The sequence below is a fragment of the Bufo gargarizans genome, unplaced genomic scaffold (genome assembly GCF_014858855.1).
Source record: "Bufo gargarizans isolate SCDJY-AF-19 unplaced genomic scaffold, ASM1485885v1 fragScaff_scaffold_339_pilon, whole genome shotgun sequence".
Taxonomy (NCBI): Eukaryota; Metazoa; Chordata; class Amphibia; order Anura; family Bufonidae; genus Bufo; species Bufo gargarizans.
In genome coordinates this window covers 13,176-31,166 of record NW_025334097.1, presented here as the reverse complement: position 1 = coordinate 31,166, position 17,991 = coordinate 13,176, and the positions used below count along the sequence as shown (strand labels likewise).

Genomic DNA, 17,991 nt, shown 5'->3' with positions numbered 1-17,991 from the left:
GTGACTGTAGTTTATATCGGCAGATACGGCGACATGTGACTATAGTTTATATCAGCAGATACGGCGTCATGTGACTATAGTTTATATCGGCAGATACTTTGTCATGTGACTATAGTTTATATCGGCAGATACTGCTTCATGTGATTGTAGTTTATATCAGCAGATACTGCGTCATGTGACTATAGTTTATATCAGCAGATACGCTTCATGTGACTATAGTTTATATCAGCAGATACTGCGTCATGTGACTGTAGTTTATATCGGCAGATACTGCGTCATGTGACTATAGTTTATATCAGCAGATACTGCGTCATGTGACTGTAGTTTATATCAGCAGATACTGCATCATGTGACTATAGTTTATATCGGCAGATACGGCGTCATGTGACCATAGTTTATATCAGCAGATACTGCGTCATGTGGCCATAGTTTATATCAGCAGATACTGCATCATGTGACCATAGTTTATATCGGCAGATACGGCGTCATGTGACCATAGTTTATATCAGCAGATACTGCATCATGTGGCCATAGTTTATATCAGCAGACACTGCGTCATGTGACCATAGTTTATATCAGCAGATACTGCGTCATGTGACTGTAGTTTATATCAGCAGATACGGCGTCATGTGACTATAGTTTATATCAGCAGATACTGCGTCATGTGACTATAGTTTATATCGGCAGATACTGCTTCATGTGACTATAGTTTATATCAGCAGATACGGCGTCATGTGGCCATAGTTTATATCGGCAGATACGGCGTCATGTGACTATAGTTTATATCAGCAGATACTGCGTCATGTGACTATAGTTTATATCGGCAGATACGCGTCATGTGGCCATAGTTTATATCAGCAGATACTGCGTCATGTGGCCATAGTTTATATCAGCAGATACTGCGTCATGTGACTATAGTTTATATCGGCAGATACGCGTCATGTGGCCATAGTTTATATCAGCAGATACTGCGTCATGTGGCCATAGTTTATATCAGCAGATACAGCGTCATGTGACTATAGTTTATATCGGCAGATACGGCTTCATGTGGCCATAGTTTATATCAGCAGATACGGCTTCATGTGACTATAGTTTATATCGGCAGATACGGCGTCATGTGACTATAGTTTATATCAGCAGATACTGCGTCATGTGACTATAGTTTATATCAGCAGATACTGCGTCATGTGGCCATAGTTTATATCAGCAGATACTGCGTCATGTGACTGTAGTTTATATCAGCAGATACGGCGTCATGTGACTATAGTTTATATCAGCAGATACTGCGTCATGTGACTATAGTTTATATCGGCAGATACTGCTTCATGTGACTATAGTTTATATCAGCAGATACGGCGTCATGTGGCCATAGTTTATATCGGCAGATACGGCGTCATGTGACTATAGTTTATATCAGCAGATACTGCGTCATGTGACTATAGTTTATATCGGCAGATACGCGTCATGTGGCCATAGTTTATATCAGCAGATACTGCGTCATGTGGCCATAGTTTATATCAGCAGATACTGCGTCATGTGACTATAGTTTATATCGGCAGATACGCGTCATGTGGCCATAGTTTATATCAGCAGATACTGCGTCATGTGGCCATAGTTTATATCAGCAGATACAGCGTCATGTGACTATAGTTTATATCGGCAGATACGGCTTCATGTGGCCATAGTTTATATCAGCAGATACGGCTTCATGTGACTATAGTTTATATCGGCAGATACGGCGTCATGTGACTATAGTTTATATCAGCAGATACTGCGTCATGTGACTATAGTTTATATCAGCAGATACTGCGTCATGTGGCCATAGTTTATATCAGCAGATACTGCGTCATGTGACTATAGTTTATATCAGCAGATACTGTGTCATGTGACTATAGTTTATATCAGCAGATACTGCGTCATGTGACCATAGTTTATATCAGCAGATACGCTTCATGTGACTGTAGTTTATATCGGCAGATACGGCGTCATGTGGCCATAGTCCTGCTGTATGTAGGTCATTGTGCTATGATGAGAGTCCTCGGTACAGTCAGGTCTGCTTCCAATTCGGTGTTGGCAGAGGATGGACTATTCAGGACATGTTTGTGATGGGAGGACTGGCCGCGCTATGACTTGGACTCGTTCCTTGGCAGAAGATCTTGGACTTGCTGCTGCTCTCGGTTATTTACATTTGTTCTCTCTTAGGTTCATTGTACCTGGAAAAGACATGAACCCATTACCCTGTAGACATGGAGGCGATGTTTCTCCAGATAATAATAATCGGGGGAGATGGTGCCACGTCTGACTGTGAACTGGTGGACACTAGTCATCATAGGTTCAGTAGTGACCTTCAGACTTTACCCTGGATGTTTTTGGCCACTGAGTGGTATATGTCAAGATACGCCAACTTGATGGGCAATGACTACTCTGCCTGGTAGTGTTTCATTGGTGACAGTCATGGTAAAAGATAGCTTTGGTATCGGCCAAGCACGCTCTCACAGTCGGCAAGTGTGGCCCAACCATGCACCTCTGCTTCACCGCTCTCTACACAGGTGTTTTCTTTCTATGACAGGTTCTTCTTCCCAGGACCATCACAGCTGCAGGTGTCAGTGTTCCAACTTTTATTTAGGTCCCTAAGAGGGCGCACCAACTGACAAGCATCACTCACTATCACTTGCTAGCTAACTACCACAGTGTGGCTGGTCCTCTCTATACCAGTAGCATTCTCCATGTTCTCCCTTGAGCGCCTCTATTTATTAACCAGAGTAACATAAACATAACATGAGGACATCCTAGGGGTAACCCCTATGCTACCCCTGACCTGTACTTACAGGCCCACGCCAACGACCTACAGTGCAGTTCCTCCAGATATACAGTGCGGTGCGGTATACATGCCTATAGATATCCTGTCTGAGGGTATATGTCTTACACATGCCTTATCTCCATTCACAGACCATCTGTGATGTCACCACTCACTATATACTGTACATCTTAGAAATAAAATAATATTTCTGTAGGAGACGGAAGCATTCCCTTAATGTTGATGGGATGAGCGGGTCAGAGGGATCTGCAGAGTGAGGTTGAGGAGTCTCTGAAGGCTCGTAATCTGTTCCAGATGTCATCTTCTACCACACAAAGCTTGTTTGAGTCTATAAAACTATAGACAGATGGTGAATTCGCCTAGGATTGCTACACAGAAGGCTCCTTACAGAATGGGGCAGATGATGGTGGTAATAGTTCGATAGATGTGATCTAGCAAGTATTTACATTGATAATATTCTTAAGGGCTGCAACGCGAATGGCACAACTCCCTACCGAAGCTGTGAAGTCCATGTCTAGTCCTTGCCCTTGACCAGTCACTATACACAGTGAGGGGGCTCCACAGCTCATAACAGACCCTTATTATGGTGCCAGGTCTCGTCTTCATGGACAGAAGGGGCAGTTGTCTTGTCCTCCTGCCCTTTCCTTGACTCTGCATCCCTGTAGTTTTGGGGTGACGTATCTACCGAACCTCCGTGTTACATAACCTGGGACAGCAGATGTTTGGAGTCAGTGACTCTTTTCAGCGCTCCCCTGGCTGGTGCTGAGGTTATTCTGGGGCAGGAGCTTTCATTGGCAGCTCTTAGGCCGCGGCTGCCATCCCTTCTTCTCTATGTGCATCTGGGATTGGAGCCAGTCCTCCCTGAACCCCCCTGATATAATGAATTTAATGTAGACACGGGGAACATCAGGGAGACTGCGGACTGGCATGAACTGAGGAGATACGGCTTGGCGTGTCCGTCATGTGTGTGGTTATCCTATGAAGCACACACAGGACGTGGGGTGGCTTTCGACATGACTAGTCCTTGTGTGATGACATGGGCTGAGGGATGTCTACTGTCCGGTCATACACTGTAGTACAGGCTTGTGAGGCCTCCTATGGATCCTAAACCCGATCAGCAGGTGACCCGATCTCCTGCCCGCATCAGATGGGGCTGCCGATTGCTGGACCTCACCACCCTCAGGCTGCAAAATTCTTTGGACGGACAGTCCGACCCCATACCAAGGAGAGGAGATCGGCCCATAGCAGATGTTTGGCTGCTCTATGTAAGGAGGAGAAGCCTCAGCCGTCGTGACCTGATTCTATGTTCCAGGACTAGCAGTGCTGCAGGGGCCCTTGGGGGCCTGGAGATGCAGGGGGGCAGTTTTATTTTATTTTTTATAGGACTGTGCGCCTTCTATGTTTTGCACGTGCAGATATTATGTCTGCAACTCCAGCACAAAGCATGTAATATACAGTGAGTTAGCCGCTGGGTGGGCTCCAGGCCCCCACTGCCCGGGGCCCAGGTTCTTTCCAGGACTGCATTATAGCAGACAGTAAAACCAGGCAAACATTTATAGACCTGAACGTTCAGGAGCAGAGAGCTGGATCTTGTGTCCCCGCGTCTCCTTAAAGGAACTATAAACCTTTCTTTATAAAAGTCGTAAGAAACAATAGTTTTCTTTCCAGTATGGAGGTTTCCCTTTCGTTTTCCGTGGCTACACTCATGGACATAGAAAGCTATATTGTAATAGTCTAAACCTTACACAAGTAACATAATGTTAAGGCAAAGGGATAGTAGCCATGACAACCAGAATAAAAACCCTCCATTCTTTACACTGCAGGTTGCATACAGAAAACTGCAAAGTGCTGCGTAACAGAAAATAAGGTTTTCTATAAAGTAACAATGTCTCAACTTTAAGCACTTCAGTCGAGATGAGTGAGACGTTTTAAGTGGTCCGGAGCCCTTGGTGATGATCTCCGCTCGCGGTCAGGTCCTGGTTTATTTGCCTTCAGAACACGTGAAGACACATAATCCCTCTCTACGCCGTGTTTGCTCTGGTCTCAGCGGCTACTCCTGTGGTACTTTCCTTGGAAGATTTCCCGTTCCTGGAATGAAAATCTGTGCAGTGGCCAAAAGCGTTGGTTCTCCTGCTGATTTTGGCCGGGAAGGAGCCTGGGAACCGTTAACTCCTCGGTGTCCTGCCGGCCCAGATTGCTAAACAGAAACAGCACAGTAATTGTGTCCTAGAGTCCTGAAGGACTAACCTCCCTAATTATACAGGGGTGCATCCCGCTGCACATATTATATGACTGGGCATTTAGGATAGTTGGGCTACTGTGAGAGCGGGGCACCATCTTGGTTATCATTCAGCTTAAGAGGACAGCCGCTGTAGATGCAAATATCTTCAGTCCGATGAAGAATGGCCGGAGGAAGGCTTCCGAGTAATGGAAATCTGCACAACTGCAATAAAGGACAAAAGGTGAACAACCATCTGCTCGCTGTACCTGCCCCACAGTGTGGGAGTATGCAGAGGAAAGGGCCATAACAGGAACAACATGGAGCCCCTCCTGGCTCATGTTACCAGGCTGTCCTGATAGCAGAGGGCCTGGTGCTTGTTCTCTCACCTTTCCATCAGGCTTTAATGAGCCTCAGATGCTCCTCTACCCCCATGTATAGTAATGGGAATACGTCCTGCACAGAATCACACCATCAATAGTGAATCATCTTGCTCTACAGCCCCTACTACAGAAACTGCTTTCACTTTGCAATATACAAAACTAATATGACCTTGTAATAAGCATCAATGTCTTCTTGTCGATGTCTCCTCTTCTCCTTATTAATGTCTTCTCTTCTTATTATATCTGCTTCATATTGATGTCCCATCTTCTTGTTACTGTCTTGGTGATGTCTCATCTTGTTCTGGTTGGTATCTTCTTGGTAATGTCTCATCTTGTTCTAGTTGGCATCTTCTTGGTGATGTCTCATCTTGTTCTGGTTGGTATCTTCTTGGTAATGTCTCATCTTGTTCTGGTTGGTATCTTCTTGGTAATGTCTCATCTTGTTCTGGTTGGTATCTTCTTGGTGATGTCTCATGTTATTCTGGTTGGTATCTTCTTGGTGATGTCTTATGTTATTCTGGTTGGTATCTTCTTGGTGATGTCTCATCTTGTTCTGGTTGGTATCTTCTTGGTGATGTCTCATGTTATTCTGGTTGGTATCTTCTTGGTGATGTCTTATGTTATTCTGGTTGGTATCTTCTTGGTGATGTCTCATGTTATTCTGGTTGGTATCTTCTTGGTAATGTCTCATCTTCCTGTTGATATCTTGTCTTCTCTTAGATGTTTCATCTTTTTCTTATTGTCTATTCTTTCTGTTAATGTCTCATCTTGTTATTGATTGTTCATCTTTTTGTTGTTGTCTTAGTATTGTCTTGTCTGTTGGTTATTGTCCTACCTTCTTCTTGTTGATGTCTCATCTTCTTCTTCATGTCTTTTTTTTCATATTCATAGATTTTTAAAGCCAATCAAGACCCTGACACTCCAGTACTGAACAAGCTGCCCACCCCCATTGTTGGACGATACATCAGGATCAACCCACAGACATGGTTCGAGAATGGTACTATCTGCTTGAGAGCAGAGATTCTGGGATGCCCTCTTCCAGGTGTGTGATCCCTTTAGGGGCCTCCTGACATCTATAAGAACCTTCTTAAAGGGGTTTGCAGTGATTTGCATTGATGACCTATCTTCAGGATAAACCATCAATATCTGATCAGAGGGGGTCCCTGGTGTTGGACCCCCGATGATCAGATATTGATAACCTATCCTAAGCTGTTTGATGAGAAGGCAGCACTCTATGTGAGTTCCTCTTCCTGGTCTTTACAATACGCGTAGTTTCCTGTGGAGCAGCAGGGTAGTATAATTACAAGTACTCACTCTATTCAAGTGAATGGAGTGAGTACTTATCATTGCACTGCATTTCCCAGATGCTGGAACGCTGCCTCCTCTTCAAACAGCTCATCGGCGGGGGTACTGGGTGTCAGACCCACACCAATCCCTTTAATCTCTCTGGTCAAAAACATGAACTTTTATGAGCTCCAGTGCTCTTCTGGAGAGGTAGTGAGGTGACCATTACTGATGTGCTTTAATCATTGGGCACCACAGATAGATCAGGTGCTCAGCGGAGAATCAAAGATGGCCACCAGTGGACGTACAAGTCCACATGGAATCCAGTGGATTGTACTTAGCATCTCAGTACCATGAGGAAGAGGTGTGGGTGTGAGAAGATGCTGGGTTAATGTGAGATTTTGGCTTTCTCCACAGACCCAAACACTGTTTTCATGTGGGAACAGGAACCACAGCCGACCGACAAGCTGGAATTTAAACACCACAACTACAATGAGATGCGTAAGGTGATTATTACTGACGACTGCAGACAGAAAACAGCTTGGGTGTGGTACTGAAGCTCAATCCTATTCACTTCAGCAGAGGGAATGTGTCATCAGAAAAGGGACGACTGTTTAAATCCCTTTTTTATGTTTAACATATTTTGAAATAATTTTTGATGAAGTTATTTTTTAATTTTCCAAGTCACTTTTTCTATTTTAACTAAAACCAAATCCTGCAGTTTTCGCACTGGCCACTATGTCTAATAATTGGCGCCACTTCTTGGTCTGTACAGATCCTTTACTGCAGTCATCTGCTTATCTGTCATTCTAATCCTGCCTGTAATGATATCACCTATGTGTATAGATAAGACAGAATCCTCCATTCACAATAGGTGATTGTCAGAGCTTATCTATTCCTTCCCTGTACGATGACCTCTGCACGGGTCACAGAGCATGCCTCGAAAACGTTCAACTTTGTTCAAGGAGATGTACAACTAAAGACCAGGGCTAGACACAGGGACGTAATAACAATATCATAATACTGAAAAAAGCAGGCTCCATTATAAAACCCGATCTCATGTGACCATAAACTTCATATTATGATAACTATCAGCCAAACAATTCTGTTGAGAGTCACCCTGGAGGACGAAAGGCCAATAAACTGTCGGACTGTCCGCCGATCGTCCATTGTCTAATATCTGAGGAGGATCTGATGTGGAATTTTCTGATGTGTCTTTTCAGCTGATGAAGAAGGTTAACAAAGACTGTCCAAATATCACACGTGTCTACAGCATCGGCAAGAGCTACCTGGGGCTCAAAATGTATGTGATGGAGATATCAGACAACCCAGGACAGCACGAGCTGGGTAGGAGGACATGGTCACACGAGAGCCCATATGATAAAGTATAATTATGAATATATTTCATTCCAATACAGGACTACATGTGGGAATTTAACAGTGCAACGTTACGGTGCCACATAACACGGCTGTTTACTATGCCTACACTACACTGACGACCACAGTGCCCCTTAATACTGATATCTACAATTCCCTCATAGCAATGATATCCTCAGTGTCCCCATAACAGTGAGAGCAATGGTGCCCCTATAACTGGTGGGACTGATAATAGATTGAGAGGAGCACTGAGGCTGCTATGACCATTCACTATGATCATTGCAGATCTCCTGGTCAGGTCAGGGCACACAGACACATATATGGTGACTTTAGCCATAAGCTCTAATGGATAGTGACAAGGTCTTATATCACAGGGGAGCCAGAGTTTCGCTACGTGGCCGGGATGCATGGGAATGAGGTGTTGGGTCGAGAGCTGATGTTGAACCTCATGGAGTATATGTGTCAGGAGTACAAGAAGGAAAACCCAAGAATTGTGAGACTCATCAAAGAGACACGTATACATCTCCTGCCCTCCATGAACCCGGATGGATATGAAATGGCCTACAAACTGGTACAGTACTCAGCCCTGCCTCGACCCCTCTATAACATGGTGACTGTGCACTTTAAGAGCTGTCTCCTTCACTTAGGGATCTGAGCTGTCTGGCTGGGGTATCGGTCGCTGGAATTACCAAGGACTTGATCTAAACCACAACTTTGCCGATCTGAACACGCCTCTGTGGGATGCAGAAGACAATGAGCAGGTCCCAGAGCACTTCCCCAACCATTATATCCCAATCCCTGAGTACTACACTATGGAAAATGCCACGGTGAGTCACCAGAAGCTACAGTATCCTACCATATACAGTATATCTGCTGCATACCTAAATAGCGTAGAATTGCGAATGCAGCTCTGGATTGTTGTACATGCAGCAATTTAGGATCAGTTAATCCCTTAAGGATGGAGCCAAATGTGGTGCTAATGGCCACAGGAATTTTTGACACATTCAACTGTTCTCCTTTTTCCCTCTCTGGATTTATGCTCTACCTTATTTCATTTCAGGTGGCTCCAGAGACCCGCGCCATCATTGATTGGATGCAGAAAATACCATTTGTCCTCAGTGCTAACATGCATGGTGGAGAACTTGTGGTGAGCTATCCTTTTGACATGGCTCGTTCCTACTGGATGGCCAAGGAGTTGACCCCCACAGCAGATGATGCCATGTTTCGCTGGCTAGCCACGGTCTACGCATCTAGTCACCGCATCATGTCTGATGACAACCGCAGGATCTGCCACTACGATAACTTCATTAGGGTTGGAAACATCATCAATGGAGCAAACTGGCACACAGTGGCTGGCAGTAAGTGAGATGCCCCATCTCGTAAAGCTTCCACCGACGGGTGGCTCATTCACTGGAATAACTGTCTTCTCCACTCAGGTATGAATGACTTCAGCTACCTTCACACCAACTGCTTCGAAGTGACGGTGGAGCTGTCCTGCGATAAATTTCCACACGAGACGGAACTTCCCATTGAGTGGGAGAATAACAAGGAGTCTCTTCTTCTCTACATTGAGCAGGTGAGCAGCCACACACTATGAAGAATCTACATAATGAAATAAGGGGGTGTAGTGTAGACATGTCATTGTGAAGTGCCCAATTAGGACCCCTCTTTATAAGCCAAAACACAGTTCTCCCTCTATATGACCTGACATATCCATAAAGATCCACGTATGGTTCATTCATTCCAATGGGACTCTTTGCGATTTTGCTTCAAGAGCAACTGATCGACAATATACACATCTGTACCTCCATCTGGGTTTAGACAAGACTAATTGCCCTTCATGCATTATAGGAGCTTAGCTCAGGCATTTTCTCTCCCAAATTTAGCTGGCTGCTATCAGTAACCAGCAGAATTGTGAGTGCAGCTCTGGAGGATCATTAATATTAGATCATATAAATCATTCCAGTGTAGAAAACCAAAGCCTACAGTATCTCCAATTTCAGGTTCATCGTGGGATTAAAGGCGTTGTGCGTGATAAAGATACAAACCAAGGAGTCCCTGAAGCTGTCATAGTGGTGGATGGTCTCAACCATGATATTCGCACAGGTAATGGTGTACACGATGTCACACTTGTCTATATAGTGAATGTAGAGCAGTCATTTGCATTCACTGCCTCCATCAGTCTGAAGCTGCATACATTTGCATGTAGACTCCAGATTCATTTCATCTCTCAGGTTCCTCGGTACAAGTCTTACGACACTGACAATTCACATATACATGAAATCCTTAATCTAGAACTTCATTTCTAACCATCATCTACCTTCTTCTGGTGTCTTAAACACTCTCTTGTTATCCTCTGCCCTGTTTCCACTTCTGCAGCCATGTAGACACTGTGCAAGAGTATGAATACGCAAAAAGTAGAAATTTTTTATCATGACTAATAAAGACGCTCCATTTTCACATGTAGAGATCGATACACTACTCACAAAAAGTTAGGGATATTTGTCTTGTGGGTGAAACTTTAGGATGAACCTAAAATACCCTCTTACAGGTGAACTTAATGTGACCTTCTCTAACATTCTGATTGCACATGTCCAGCTGTTCAGTGTTTCAGTACTTTTTGCACAACTTGCTGTTCCCTAACAAGGAGCTTAACGGCAAAATTCACAACAGGTGTTTTATCCATGAATCATCCAATAAATTTCCCGGTCAATTAGAATTGGTATTTCAACTGTCCTCCTCGTCATGCTGTTCACATTTTGACATAATGAGACCAAGATGACACAATTGATCAAAAGAACCTCGCCATTGCGAGGCTTCAAGCAGGATGTTCTCAAACAGTCACTGAGCTTAGAGTGTCACAGAGTGTCCTCAGCAGGTTGTATCAGAGATACAGAGAGACTGGAAGAGTCACAGAAAGGCAGAGAAGTGGACGTCCTTTTATTATTATTATATATTTTAAAGCACCATTAATTCCATGGTGCTGTACATCCAGCTGGGGTTACACAGAAATAAAAAAACACAGTAAACAAGAAACTATTAACAGACTGGTACAGAGGGGTAGAGGGTCCTGCCCACAATAACTTACATTCTATGGGGACAAGGGGAGAACGAAGTAGGTAAGGGTATAGGCTGCTCTTGTGGCTGTGTGCTGTGGCAGCATGCTCATTGCAGATGGTAGGCTTTCCTGAAAAGTTTGCTTTTCAGGTTACTCTTGAAGGTTTGGATGTTGGGGGAGAGCCTATGTGTTGGAGTAGCGAGGTCCAGAGTGGGGGAGAGGCACGTGAGAAATCTTGTAGTCGATTGTGTGAGGAACAGATGAGAGGAGAACTGAAGAGGAGGTCCTGTGAGGATCTGAGATTATTTGTGGGGATGTATGGAGAAAACAGGTCAGAGATGTAGGGAGGGGACAGGTTGTGTACGGCCTTATATGTAGTTGTAAGTATTTTAAGCTGAATTCGCTGGGCAATGGGGCGCCAGTGAAGAGATTGGCAGAGGAGAAACAAGGGGAGAGGTGGATTAACTTGGCAGCAGAGTTGAGAATAGATTGGAGGGGAGCGAGAGTGCTGGATGGAAGGCCACAGAGGAGAATGTTGCAGTAGACCAGGTGGGAGATGACAAGAGCATGCACTAGTATTTTAGTTGACTCGTGCGAGGAAGGGGCGAATACGAGAGATGTTCTCAAGTTGGAAACTTAAGGTGGAGGTGAGGGTTTGGATACGTGGCTTAAAGGACAGGGCAGGGACAGAGCCACATCCCACACTGATGACCGCTTCATTGTGAACAATGCCATGCGGAACCGGATGATGAATGCCACACAACTCCAGGCACATTTAGGGGAGGTAAAAGGCATGTTAGAGCATTCGAAAACATTTACATCAGCGTGGTCTGCGTGCTAGACAACCTGACTGCCCCACCAGGCACAGGTGTCATCATCTTGCATGGGCCAGGGAGTATCACCAGTGGGCCTCAGTGCTGTTCACTGATGAAAGTCGATTCACGCTGAACAAAAATGATGGCCATCAACGATGTTGGAGACATTAAGGAGAGCGCTATGCATCAACCACTGTCATCACCAGACGAGCCTTTGGTGGTGGTGGTGGTATTACAGTGTGGGCAGGTGTGTCTAGTCAATACAGAACTACCCTACACTTTGTGAATGGTCCAGTAACAAGCCCATACTACTAGAAGAACATAATCCGGTCATTGTGACTCTGCAGGAACAACTCAGGCCTAATGTTATCTTCATGGAGGACAATGCACCAGCTCATCGAGGTCGCATCATTAGGGAACGGCTGCTGGAGACTGGGGGACCTCAAATGGAGTGACCTGCACTTTTTCTAGACCTGAATCCCATTTAAAACCTTTGGGATCAGCTGAGTCACCATGTAGAGGCTTGTAACGCTGTACCCCAGAACCTCAATGACCTGAGGGCTACCCTTTAAGAAGAGTGGGATGCCATGCCTCAGCAGACAATAAGGCGATTTGTGAACAGGAGGAAACATTGTCAAGCTGGAATTGATGCTCAAGGCCACATGACACGTTACTGAGAAACTGACATTTTGTGGCGGTATACCCAGCACTGGGGTCGGCTTTTGTTTCGATAAATTGTTTGAGATGAGGAAATCACCATCGCTGCTTCTGCTCTAAATGTCCGACTTTCATGATATAATATCACTGTAGCGTGAACCTTTTGCGTTTTCCATAAATTTCACCCAAAAGCCAAATGTCCTATACTTTCTATGAGTAGTGTATATCCACTGGGAAATCATCCTGACACACAGTATGGTGTATGTCCCGTTAATGGGCAGAATCCAACTAGGAGAAGATTTCAGACTACTCTTGTGAAATTTGACTGATTGACAAAATTGGAATGAAATAAGTGAGAGAAGGTTCAAAATAAACAATATCAAAATGAGTTAGATTTGACATATTGGGTCCGTTGTAAAATAATTCATGATGAGGACAATTGACCAAGACAGCAGAAACCAACAAGCAGATAAAAAAAATGTATAAAAGCCAATTTAAATCTTAAAAAACAACATTTAATAGAAATGTAACAACAAGCCCTGTTTATGACAAGAACTGTACAAATACCACCAGGATCTAATAGGTGGATTCAATGATCATCGTAAATCCATAAAATGTAGAAAACAAAAAACGTTGATGGTTGATAAAGAGTAAAGTAAAAAAAAAAAGAGAAAACTTTGATGATTTCTGTGTAGACTGAACATGATGCCCCAGGGTTCCTCTAAACATAACCCTGAAAAACATCCAGTTCTCTGCCTCTATTCATTCAAAACAGGGAGATCTCTTGATGAAGATGGTACAGTCACCACTTTTATGGTGTTGTCCAGCTTTGTGCATGTTTTTAAAATCTCAACCCAAACCTGCTGCACCCAACTCTCCTGATTCCCGCCCCTCCGTTATGGCTCCTCTACCAGTCTGAGGTCTTCTAGTCCCTTCCTGTAAACTTCCAGGTGGATGTGGTCATGAGCGCCTCTGAAGCCTATGACTGGTCTGTGTCCCAAAGCGGCATGTGGTGATTCAATGCTGTCGACTTATTAAGAGTCATTTTCCAAATCATACTTTGACAGTTTGCTTGATATCTCAGGCGGATACAACCTGGATTTCTTCTCTTCCTCTCAGCCTGCAAATCTGTGCAAATACATCATCATATTCTTTAGGCTTTCCTTTCTTCAGTTCCTCATCAGTCAGGGTTCTGCCCTCCCACTGTATCCATAGCGGACACTATGTAGAATTGTCCACCTCACATATATCCTGTAACACACACCCTGTGATGATACAATATGATTGCATGTTATGTTCCAGTACAATATATTATATGTTCTGTTGTAGCTGTTGATGGAGATTACTGGCGTCTCCTGAATCCAGGAGAGTACGAAGTCACTGCAAAAGCGGAGGGATATCACCCATCTACTAAATACTGTCATGTCTCCTATGAAGACCGTCCAACCATCTGTGATTTCTACATCTCCAAGACTCCAAAGCAACGCCTGAAGGAGCTGCTGGCCAATGGAAAGAAGCTGCCCAAAGAGCTTCTACTACGTATCCGACAGTTGAGGAACCGCAAGCTGAAGTCCAGAAGCCCCAAGTGAATGGCCGGAAAGTACAAACCAAGGACATAAAAGCAAGAGAGGAATGTGCAGTGTCAGACTACCCAACAAATCCAAGTCCTTCAGACTCATATAATCGTTGTCTTCTGCTTCCCACTGTAGAACTGGGAAACTGGAGAACTATTTCAGACATTTATGGTAGAGAAGCGCTGTAGGCTTAATTTAATTCAGGACGATTGAGTCTAGAGGTCATATAGAAGGGGAATATCCTGTGTAAGATATGACTGAAGTTGCAGTGTTAGATAATAAGTTGCAGGCTAGAATTGTCCAATCTGGTAAAATGTGTGAGTTCTTCTCCACAGACACATGAGTAAAAGAAAGCCATAAGTCCTCGCTCTACATCTTATAGAAGTTGGTCCTGTATGGCCATGCAGGCCTGACGTTGACAACTATGAGTTAATCTTTAGCAATGTAAACATCCAACAATTTTTTGGGAAGATCAGATCTAGTCTATCGATTTTCATCTACAGAAACACTTTGAGGGGAGGTCTATTTCCTTGAACCTGTAGATAAATGACTTAAAAGGGTTGTCTCATCATGGACAATGGGGGCATATCGCTAGGATATTCCCCAATTGTCTTATAGGTGCGGATCCCATCCAATATCAAGAACGGAGCCCTGCATGCGCCCTCCATTCATTTTCTATGGGGCTGGCTCGACTATTTCTGTCGGCCCTATAGAAATTAATGGGAGCAGGGGCCGTGCCTGCGCAGTACGCTCCCATTCACTTCTATGGGGAGCCAACTTGGTGGTGGCTGGTCCGGAGTCCTCCAGCCACCACCTTGCGGAGCTCCGTTCTCAATATGGGACACGCACCTATAAGACAATCGGGGCATATCCTAGCGATATGCCCCCATTGTCCTGGATGAGACAACCCTAGCCTATCTCCATTGGCTCCAGTCACCATCAGAACAACCTACACCTTACTTTACTTTCAGGTCTTGCTGAATGTTTTATACCAACGCTTCGTAGTTTCTTGTACAATTGCTATGCAGCAAGACCTAATATTTCCTACAGAAAAAAAAGCAGCAGTGGAGCTAGACTTTAAGATAAGGTGTGCCTTATGAAGACGTGAATATTCTGACTGTGATGTTCTGACAGGCTGGGACTGCGTAGAACAAGTCATGTACAGGAGTGACGTTTACTACTGTATACCTGGAGGAGATACAAATCTATATACTTGCTAGTCAAGTAATATCTGTACAAACCAGTAATAAACAATATGCTTCAACCGCTGACTACGGACTAAAATATGTACAGCACCAACCACAGCGTCCCAGCACTGCGCAGGGTTAACCTGATGGTAAAACTATATGTAGTGAGCTCCCCCTGGTGGTGGCTCTATGGCTGTGTGCGAGGACTGGAGGTGTGACCGCTATAAAATGTGTATAACATCCAGCCTCTAGCCATGCAGTCTGCCATTACCACAGTATATAACATCCATCCTCTAGCCATGCAGTCTACCATTACCACAGTATATAACATCCATCCTCTAGCCATGCAGTCTGCCATTACCACAGTATATAACATCCATCCTCTAGCCATGCAGTCTGCCATTACCACAGTATATAACATCCATCCTCTAGCCATGCAGTCTACCATTACCACCGTATATAACATCCAGCCTCTAGCCATGCAGTCTGCTATTACCACAAGTGTATAACATCCAGCCTCTAGCCATGCAGTCTACCATTACCAAAGTGTATAACATCCATCCTCTAGCCATGCAGTCTGCCATTACCACAAGTGTATAACATCCAGCCTCTAGCCATGCAGTCTACCATCACCACAGGTGTATAACATTCAGCCTCTAGCCATGCAGTCTACCATTACCACAGTATATAACATCCATCCTCTAGCCATGCAGTCTACCATTACCACAGTATATAACATCCATCCTCTAGCCATGCAGTCTACCATTACCACAGTATATAACATCCATCCTCTAGCCATGCAGTTCACCATTACCACAGGTGTATAACATCCAGACTCTAGCCATGCAGTCTGCCATTACCACAGGTATATAACATCCAGCCTCTAGCCATGCAGTCTGCCATTACCACAAGTGTATAACATCCAGCCTCTAGCCATGCAGTCTACCATTACCACAGTGTATAACATCCATCCTCTAGCCATGCAGTCTGCCATTACCACAAGTGTATAACATCCAGCCTCTAGCCATGCAGTCTGCCATTACCACAGTATATAACATCCATCCTCTAGCTATGCAGTCTACCATTACCACAGTATATAATATCCATCCTCTAGCCATGCAGTTGTCACGGACGGTGTACAGGAAACAAGGCAAAGCAACATGTATAAACGACTCGCTGGATCCAAAAACTAAGGAACCAAGGGAGACCCCTGCAGAAGACCTGGCACTTTCCCTGGCTGCTCAGCCTATGCAAAGATCCGAATGGTGGAGGTTTGCATATCCACGAACCTTGACTATAAAGCCCTGAGCACCCTACAATAGTGAGGGGACACGACCACCGGCTCCCTACACAAGTTACGGAGAGAGTCAGGGTCACCTGGGATCCAGCAAACAGATAATAACAGATAAAGGTACACTTAGCTTTGACGCAAACAGGAGGACAGATCAGCGTCCACACACACTCCAGGAAGTAGTATAAGCCACTCAGAAAAGCCTTCTGGGGAAGAATTTAAAGGGAAGCAATTAGTCCAACACATGACAGCTGAGAGAGGCTGACGAGAGGAGGAGCTGAATACCACAACACAGAAACTCAAGGAGGAGGTTCTGAAAGGCCTCTGTCAGAGCTTCTCAGCTGTCTGGTTGTGACAGTACCCCTCCCTCTACGAGTGGACTCCGGACACTCAGAACCCACCTTCTCAGGATGGGACCTATGGAAAGCCCTGATGAGACGAGAGGCCTTAATGTCCGTCACTGGGACCCACATCCTCTCCTCAGGACCATACCCCTCCCACTGAACAAGGTACTGAAGAGAACCGCGGACAAGACGAGAATCCACAATCCTAGATACCTGAAATTCAAGATTCCCATCAACCATAATCGGAGGAGGAGGCAAAGGCGAGGGTACAATGGGTTGAACATAAGGTTTCAATAAGGACTTATGAAAAACATTATGGATCTTCCAAGTCTGAGGAAGATCAAGACGGTATGCAACAGGATTGATGACAGACAGGATTTTGTAAGGCCCAATAAACCTAGGACCCAACTTCCAGGAGGGAACCTTCAATTTGATATTCTTGGTAGACAACCACACCAGATCACCAACATTCAGGTCCGGACCAAGCACACGTCTCTTATCAGCCACACGCTTATATCTCTCACTCATGCTCTTTAGATTATCTTGAATCTTTTGCCAAATAGATGAAAAAGACGAGGAGAATCTGTCCTCATCAGGTAAACCAGAAGACCCCTCTCCCGAGAAAGTCCCAAACTGTGGATGAAACCCATATGCACCAAAAAATGGTGACTTATCAGAGGACTCCTGACGACGGTTATTTAAAGCAAACTCAGCAAGGGACAAAAAAGAACACCAATCCTCTTGATTCTCCGCCACAAAACAACGCAGATATGTCTCCAGACTCTGATTGACGCGCTCTGTCTGGCCATTCGACTGCGGGTGGAAAGCAGAAGAGAATGACAACCGAACCCCCAAGCGAGAACAGAAAGCCTTCCAGAATCTGGAAACAAACTGCGTGCCCCTATCAGAGACTATGTCTGAAGGAATACCGTGCAATTTGACAATGTGATCAACAAATGCCTGCGCCAGCGTCTTAGCATTGGGC

General features: G+C 44.7%; 1 protein-coding gene across 2 annotated transcripts in view; it reads left to right on the top strand.

Annotated features, from left to right (window-relative positions):
* LOC122922415 (probable carboxypeptidase X1) overlaps positions 1-14,859 on the top strand; it is a 47,069-nt gene extending 32,210 nt beyond the window's left edge. For both annotated transcript variants that reach the window (XM_044273015.1, XM_044273013.1), the window contains 9 exons: positions 6,311-6,461; positions 7,121-7,209; positions 7,927-8,050; positions 8,455-8,651; positions 8,728-8,907; positions 9,141-9,438; positions 9,517-9,656; positions 10,084-10,186; positions 13,940-14,859. In XM_044273015.1, coding sequence (XP_044128950.1) covers positions 6,311-6,461; positions 7,121-7,209; positions 7,927-8,050; positions 8,455-8,651; positions 8,728-8,907; positions 9,141-9,438; positions 9,517-9,656; positions 10,084-10,186; positions 13,940-14,199 — 1,542 coding nt within the window. In that variant the 3' untranslated portion in view covers positions 14,200-14,859. The remainder of the gene's footprint in view (positions 1-6,310; positions 6,462-7,120; positions 7,210-7,926; positions 8,051-8,454; positions 8,652-8,727; positions 8,908-9,140; positions 9,439-9,516; positions 9,657-10,083; positions 10,187-13,939) is intronic.
* Positions 14,860-17,991: the final 3,132 nt, after the last annotated feature.